The following is an 8,986-nucleotide window of genomic DNA, read 5'->3' as shown; positions in this document are numbered from 1 at the left end:
CCTATATGTCTTGATTATAGAAAAAATTTCATGAGTCGATCAATTTTTTTATGTCTTTCAACTATTTTAAATTGTGATCTATAATACTTTTTAAATCATATAAAAATAGTGCCAATAATTCAAAATATCAAAAGTAGCTTAAAGAGTTGCAAGTTGATGACCAACAACCTGGTTGTAGTCTCTTAAAGTCTATCTCCCATAAATGATATGTCAAGACATAAATTGAGATAAAGTAAGAGAATAATTAACTAGCTAACAAAATATGGAACTACAAGTGTAATTCAAATTTAATCGAAACTTCAGTAATAAGAGCATCTAACATCAAGTGGAAAATTAAATAAAAATATTATAAAAAAAAACAAAGTAGCGGAGCAATAGGGATAAGCAATGGATACATAGGAGATGCTCGCCTTTGTTTGAAATGAAAATGAATGAACAGGCATTTGAGCTTGGAACTAATAAAATTCTGGAAAAACATAAAAGCGGTCATTATACTGAAGGACAAGACATGACCTCGACTTAAGTGATATAAATTAATCATAAATTAAAGCTCTTTCTTGATGTTGTTGGTATAGTTCTTGGAATGAAAATCAAGAAAGAGCACTAATAGTGATGCATTAAAAACAATACCAAAACACCATGCTCCAACTCCTGTGCATCCAAACTCAGTTGTAAAGTGATAATACAACATCATAGCCGATATTATAAACCCAAGCATAAATTGGTATATTTGACAATTTGTCACCAATTTTTTCCACCATGGCCTTTTTCCTATAGCCGATAGGAAATAATAAGCATACATTAGAACATGAATCGAAGCATTGACGATAAGAGCAAGACCCAACATCGATTGCGCATACTGAAGCCCAATATAACCAAGAACGGTCACAAGTGCATGGTGATAGACATGGAGGAACGATAACCTTCGCGATCTAGAACTACTGAGGACGATTAAAAGTGTATCGATAAATTCAATAATTTTTGAAAGATAGCAAATATAAATCCAAAAGAACACAGGTCCACGTGGAAGAGTATGATTGGCACCGGGGAAACATACGATCCACTTCCAATCATGAGGTGGCATTTGGTGTTGGACAGAAAGGATGCCGGCAATGACCATGAGTAGAGAGAGGAGACAGAGAATGAGGCTGTGGATCGCGGTAATATTGCGAATGGTGATGGTAGTGAGGGTAGGGATAAATGTAGAAAAACGGAGCGATAAGAGAGTCAGACATAAGTAAACAGACACTGAAATTGTAAGAAAAGATATGGAAGAACCAAATGTGTGACCTTGTTTCCATTCAAATTGGCTGATTGTTGGATGGTCAACAAGCCAGTAATGGATATTGGAGTAAAGAGATTCCATGTTTAACCAATGAATATGTCTATCAGACAAAACATATTGTATGCATATATATAGAAAAATAGTTTCTCCATTTCCACGGTATTTTTAGATTAAAAACATATTCCTATAATATGATAAATAATTTTAATATATTCTTCTTTATATTATCGATCCAAATTATTTTTCCCGTTATACTTTGTCACAATTTGGTATTTTTTAAAAATAAAACTTACCAGACGTATTTTCTTTTTCGAGAAAATTTCAGAAATAGCAAATATAATAGACATAATAAGGTTCTATAGCCAGAGGCGGAGCCAGAATTTTCAGTAAGAGGGTTCAAAATCTGTAGAAATAGACACACGAAGCAACCGAAGAGGGTTCGACATTAACTATATATACATAAAAAATTATTATAACCATGTATAAATAATATAATTTTCCGTCGGAGGGGGTTCAGATACCCCCTCATACTAAGGTGGCTCCGCCCCTGTCTATAGCTATAGTTTTGATAATTTCGCTCCGTAGCTATAGTTCTGTTTGCTATGGAGGTTGCGGTTTGTATATTTCTGTCCATTTGTATATTTCACTTGTGAATATACAAATAGAGTAAGTATATACAAATTCTTCTTCTTTTTTTTACATTTAGGAATTTTTCAGATTTCCGTTTGTATAATTTGCTTGTCAATATACAAACAAGGTAATTTATTATGATTTTTTCATAAATCGTATACAAATAATTAGGGTAAGCATATACAAAATTCTTGATTTATACAATCAGAAACCGAATTATACAAATTCTAGATTTGTACAAATCAAACGAATTATACAAATCATGCGAATAGCAAAAATTGAGAAAACTGTAACCGCGAATTACAATTTTCTTAAACTATAACTATAATACCTAATATAGGCTGGCTATATGTTTGTTATTCTGAGTAATTTCACCTTTTTCTTTTCTTTTCTTTTCTTTTCATCATCTTCTTCTCTTTTAAATGTCAAAAAACTTGCTCTTTCACAGTGATTTTTATTTTATTTTTAAAAAATTTTGAAACCTCTTCTATGAAATTGGGTTATTTTGTTATTAATTGGATGCACGCATTTAAGCTGGTTTCTTTCAATTTTGGCGTAAGTCGTACATTAATTTGCCAGCGGGTAAAGTTATCCATTATATACAACTTTATTATTTGATATAAAAACTCTCTCATATCTTATGACTAGTTACAAAAAATTCGTGTTCTGCACGGACTTAATATTTATTAATTTATAGAACAATTTCTTTTCGTGTGTGTGGTGGTAGTAACTTATTTCTTTCTTTTTTCTGCAAAAATCTAATGTGAAGAAGTTTATTGAGATGTCCATAATTAAAGTAATTTTTATTTATCATAAGTTGATTTTTTACTCAAAATAGTTATAGAATTTACACAAATATTAGCAACATTCATAATAATAAAGTTACAATTAAAGAGTTGACTTTAAAACTAAAGGTCAAAACTAAAATGGTCCCATAATTTAGAGAAATGGTGGTTTTAGTCCCCGTGTTATTAACTTATAATGATTATGGTCCTTATGTAATTAGACTAAGCATATTTGATCTTCAATTAGATAAAATGTATAATTTTTGTCCTTATACCAAATTTAATGTTTAACATCGTTAACTTTTGACTCTCCTTTTTTATTCTTCTTAAACAATCTCCAACGGTAACGATCTGCTCCGGCCGTTAAGGGTAGACCGAATGCTGAAAGAAATTGGGTTGAAATCAATAGTGACTTACAAATTCTAGGCTAGGCCGATCTTAGACAGAATGTGAGAAAGGTGATGTTAAAAAAAGTATAAATGAAAAGAGATGTTAAAAAAAGTTTGACGATATTGTTTAAATTTTCTTTCTTCTTTTATTTTTTCAGTTTTGATCGAAAAGAAATTTTCTTTTTTTATATCTTAAAATATCAAAAGTTAAAGATATTAACTTCAAGTTAGGTATAAGCAGTACTGAAAATTCACACTCTAATTAATTAAAAATTAAATATGCTTAATCTAATAACACTACAATCACAATAAGCGCTAAGAACAAAAACAATACACTTTAACACAAATATATATGGTAGGTTTTAAAAGAAAAACAAGCTTAAAAAAATTTGATAATTATGAATTGTTTAGATTTTTCATTGTTAATTTTATTTTTGTCATTTGGAAACTATTTTGTAAGAACTAATTAAATATGTGTATCTATGAGAATTGAAAGAAACATAAAATTTATATTCAAGGAATAAACCTGTTCATTTTAGTTATAAAATAGCTTCGTTACAATAAATATCAAAGGAAAGAGTTTCTTGTAACATTTGAAATCATAAGGAGGCATGTGTTTTAAACATGCGAATCTCTAAAGAAAAAAAATAGATCTAAACAAAAAATAAACTTAAATGAATTATGATAGTACACAAGTATATTTCAACCTTTTCCATTTTAAATTTGTTAATGACATATAGGGACAAGGGGGTCAACATAAAGGGAGTCCTAAAATGAAATTTCAATTAGAAACTTAAAATCTAAACAAACGTATTTATTTAAAACTTATTTTCTTACACTTTTTAAATATTAATTATTATTTAATATTTTTTTTATAAATGATTTCTTCGAATATTTTTTTAGTTTTATATAAGATTTTATTGATATAACTTTTAATAACATCATTTTACTAATCAAGACAACCATTATACGAATTGTTAACATAATTTTATAAGTAATAAGTTGTGAAATTTCAAATAAAAATAAGAGTTAGAACCATAGAAATTAATTCAAAAAGTTGATAATTTGGTTCTACTTTAATATGTTTATTGTAATGCTTAAAAATTTAAGAAGACACAAAAAAAAAATTACAACTCACTTTGTTCAACGCTTTTTAACTATTAATTCATATTTTTGATAGAGTATTTCTCTAACTTATCAAAATGACATTACAATAGGAGTTAGAACAAATAAAATAATGTGAATATTAATGGTGAGAATGTAAGAAGTTCAAACAATATTTTCTTGATTTCTTCTATTTTAATGGGTTAGAGAGAACTAAATGATATGATTTGTTTTTTTAAAAAAATATGTAATTTTATCATGAATAGTAAAAAAAATGTTTGGTACAAAGGAAAATATTTTTCTAGTTTTTGGTTGGTGAATGAAAACTATTTTTTTTTAAAAATAACTTTTATTTTTGGTTAGAGAGCAGAAAATACATTTTAGAAAAATAGTTTCTAACTTAAAATCAACTCAGATAATCGATTTGGGACTCAACCCCGATATTCGAACTGGAACACGACCTCGATGACTAGTCCAAAATTCTACTCTGAGATCTGACCCGAAACCTGACTCCGACTCCCAACTTGGCTCGACATTCAAATTGGAATACCCCTACAACTGATTCATGATCCGACCCTAACTTGGGATTCAACTTTGATTCTTGATCCGAGATTCAACATTAGAACTGAACCCGATCCTAACCCCCAACACTGGCACATTTGATTCAAGACCCGACATTTTGAATTAGGATCCCACTCTGATACCAAACCCTGACATCTGATCTGAAACCTGACCCCAACTCTCGACCTGTGATCTGACATTCGAATTGCACATAATTATGACTCCCGCATGGATATCCAACCTTACTAATCTGGAACCCAATCTCGACACTCGATTCAAGATCTGATTCATATCCGGGACTTAACACCCAAACCAAACTCGACTTTTGAATCAAGTTGCGACCTTGATTTTTGACCCGGGACCCAATTTTTGACTCAAAATCTGACCCCTACTCCAATTTCCAACCTAAGACACAACTGCCATATTGGAACCTAATCCAACTCTCAACCTAAGACGATCTAACTTTCCAACTAAGAACCATGCCGACATTCGATCTAACTTCCGATCCAGGATCCGACTTCTAAATCAGAATCCAACCCCAACTCTTGATCCAAAACTCGACAAAAAGCACATCCCGATATCTAACTCAAGATCCGACTCCGACACCAGATTCGAGATCCGACCTCGAATTCTGATTCAGGACCCATTCTCAATATAAATCCAAACCCTAATCCGATTTAGGACCCAAGAGATGGGTCTGGAATTGAGATTGGGAGTTGGGTCCCGAATCATAAATCAGGAATTGAATCCCATATAAGTATCAAGAATTGATATGCAAGACTTGAGTTAGGATAGAAAGTTGAGGTGTGAGGTTGAAAAAGGAGTTTTGAAAAATATTTTTCTTATTTTTTAAATACAAGTCATTTTTCTTAAATTTGAGAAAAATATATTGATTTGAAAAACATTTTTCAAAATATTTTTATTTAAATAAACCAAACATAGAATTTTTATAAAAAACTTCATACCAAATATTATTTATTCTTGATAAATTTGAGGCCCCACAAAATTGAGGATCTAAGACATATGCCTTTATGTTTTATATAGCATAGAGCCGGTGCTGTATGGGAGTAGGTTATCATCATACATATAAATTGGACTATATCACTAAAATGCATTTATTCCTTTTCTTTTTTTTTTACCTTCAGTATAAGAAGAATTAAATGTACGGTGGTAGATTTTGTCCAGTCAAAGAAACATCCAAAAATATTCAATGACATTTTGGATTCATGCCACATATTTATGGAATACGCGTTATGTATCGTGTTAATTAATAATATATATATATATATATACTAGACATCGGAGCCCGTGCTAGCACGGGCTCAATATGTATCATTTTTTGTTTCAATTTATGTGACAAAGACAAAATTAAAGAGTTAATCAAACTTTAATATTAATTTAAAATAGTTTAAATTTTTAATTATTGTTAATTATGGTAAAAAAAATTTTATGTCTTTTAACATTCTAAATTGCTAATTATTGTTGTATGATTTGTAATATCTTTTACACAATTTTCAAATAATAAAGGTTATTTCTTCTTTCTCAATTTATGTGGTACTAATAAAATTTTGAGATTCAATCAAATTTTTTTTGTCTTTAAAATATTCTATTGTTAATTACTGTAAATTATTGAACTTTCTAAGTAATTTTCAAATAATATATATTATTTCATTTGTCTAATTTATGTGTCACTGATAAAATTTGAAGAGTTAATCAAATCTTTTACATATTTTTATATCTTTTGAATATTTAAGTAAATAATTATTGTGATTTATAATATTTTATACAATTATTTAAAAAAAATTAAACAACAAACAAAACAAATTCATCATAGGAAAATTACCAAAGCATCCTTCAATACATCAATAATAGGTCCCACTTTTTGTTTAAAAAAATATGCATATTGGGAGGATATTTTTGTCCAAAGTGGAAATAGAATAAGTATAAAGCATTAAAGTCTTTTAAAATTTTAAATTGTTAATTCTTATTGTATGATTTGTATACTTTTATGCCATTTTCAAATAATAGAGGTCGTTTCTTCTTTCTCAATTTATGTAGTACTAAAAAAAATTTGAGATTCAATCAATTTTTTTTGTCTTTGAAATATTTATGGCTGTTAATTACTGTAACTTATAGTACTTTCTAAGAAATTTTCAAATAATATATATTATTTCATTTGTCCCAATTTATGTGTCACCGGTAAAATTTGAAGAGTCAATCAGATCTTTTATATATTTTTATATCTTTTAAATATTTAACTAATTAATTATCGTGATTTATAATATTTTATACAATTATTTAGTATAGTAAAATAAATTTAAAAGAAACAAACAAAACTAATTCATCATAGGAAATTACCAAAGCATCCTTCAATACATCAATAATGGGTCCCACTTTTGTTTTTAAGAAATTGCACATTCGAAGGATTTTTTGTCCAAAGTGGAAATATTGTGTAAAAAATGTGTATTTATTGTGATTTTGAATGTTTTGTGGGGTAATAGGACGCACGCAAAGTTAAGGTGTCTTTTTGAAAATCTAGGACAACTTCAAGTATCACTTAATGTTTTTTCTCAAAATCTAATTTACTTTCGTAAACTATGTGTCAGATCAAAATCAGATTAACAAATTCAAAAGGAATGAGTAATAAATAGCTCATACAATGACATATTTATTATTTTAAAAAAGTACTCCTTTTGGTTAAAAGCTAACAAGATAGTTTCAATGTAACTAAATACTATAAAAATCTTTGCATTGTAACTTATTATATATAGAATATAACAAAATATATGATGATGTGTAGGAACATTATTAATTACAAAATGTTAATGATTTAATTGTGATATTTCAACATACTAATCTCCATTTACAATAATACAATTACTCCTCTTAATCTAATTTATTTATTAAGTACAATACTTTAAACCTATTTATTATTGTCGGTGGAATCTCATCAACCTGTGGATGACCTCTTTGTATATCCAATGCTATTAATTACGTTATAGACCATTGTTGAGATACAACTGTATAAATTAATGCCAATGTTCATATTTATTACTTTTCTTAATTATTTATCCACTTTTTAATTGACACACCTGTTAAGAAAACAATAATTGACATAGTAAATTTACCATTTTACCCCTATTAATTATGAAGTGGATGAATTAAAAACTTAAGTTTCTCAAGAAGTTTTATCTTTTATAAAATAATTAATTGAGGGTATAATAGGTAAAAAAAAATTGTTCTTTCTTGATTTGTCAAAATGAACAAGTAATCAGGGACAACTAAAAAAGAAAAAGTGGACAAGTAATTAGAGACAAAGAAAGTACTTGTTTTTATGACAAGACAGTGCTTTTATGAGCTAAATGATGTTGTAAAATTATAAGATTACAATTGAAAATGAAACGAAGAAAATAAATTATCTTTAAAGAGATTTAAGTCTTTTCACTTGTATAATAATAATCTTCTTGACTTGTTTCCTTTAGGATACGAAAGTCCAATCATAATAACTCAATAAATTTTAAACAAAAATTGAGTCCAAAGCTTCACAAAAAAGAACACATCCCTTCAATTAATAAGAACTCTCTTTTAACTAACTTTATGCACTCATTATTTTCTTATACTCAAAATATTGTAAGATCATCACTGTTTATAGGTGGTAAATTCTTCTTTATAATCAGGGTCGACTCAATAAGATTGGGGGCATAAAGCTAAACTCTAATGAGGGTCTTAATATTTATTTAGTTTTTTAAAATAAATTAAAAAAATTGTCAATTGTCACATTTATTTTAGGGATGGAACAATTTAAAGTATTTAGCAGTTCTTGATTATCGGGGATTATGCCACATTTTTCACCAACTTCTTCTAGATTTTCTTTTTGAATTTTATTATCATCTAACTCCACTCTATTTCTGACTTGTTTATTTAATGAACATCCCCATATTTTTTCGATTAGATTTATTATTTGTTAAAAATCTCAAGGGTTCTTTTTTGAGATTTATTTAATTCTTCAAGTTTCTTTTTCTCTTTTTTATAAGATCGAAATTATATTTTCTAGTTAACATATTTAAATTGAATAAATTATAATAATAACTAAAACAAAATATATATACTTATGAATTAAGAATATTAAAAAATTCAAATCTTCAAGAAAAACTATAAAATAAAGTTAGAATAATAAAACTTGGCTCAAGAATTTGATAAGTTGATATAAAAATATCGAAATATTGTTGTGT

General features: G+C 27.9%; 1 protein-coding gene across 1 annotated transcript; it reads right to left on the bottom strand.

Annotated features, from left to right (window-relative positions):
- Positions 1–321: 321 nt before the first annotated feature.
- Positions 322–1,378, bottom strand: LOC125823254 (elongation of fatty acids protein 3-like). Its single transcript, XM_049502651.1, has one exon. It carries the CDS (start codon positions 1,364–1,366, stop codon positions 545–547), a length of 822 nt encoding a protein of 273 aa, XP_049358608.1. The 5' UTR covers positions 1,367–1,378; the 3' UTR covers positions 322–544.
- Between the last annotated feature and the right edge of the window lie 7,608 nt (positions 1,379–8,986).

Source organism: Solanum verrucosum, unplaced genomic scaffold, assembly GCF_900185275.1.
Source record: "Solanum verrucosum unplaced genomic scaffold, falcon-dt-bn FXZP01000214.1, whole genome shotgun sequence".
NCBI lineage: Eukaryota > Viridiplantae > Streptophyta > Magnoliopsida > Solanales > Solanaceae > Solanum > Solanum verrucosum.
The sequence above is the reverse complement of the archived record's forward strand: the minus strand, read 5'-3'. Positions and strand labels throughout refer to the sequence as shown.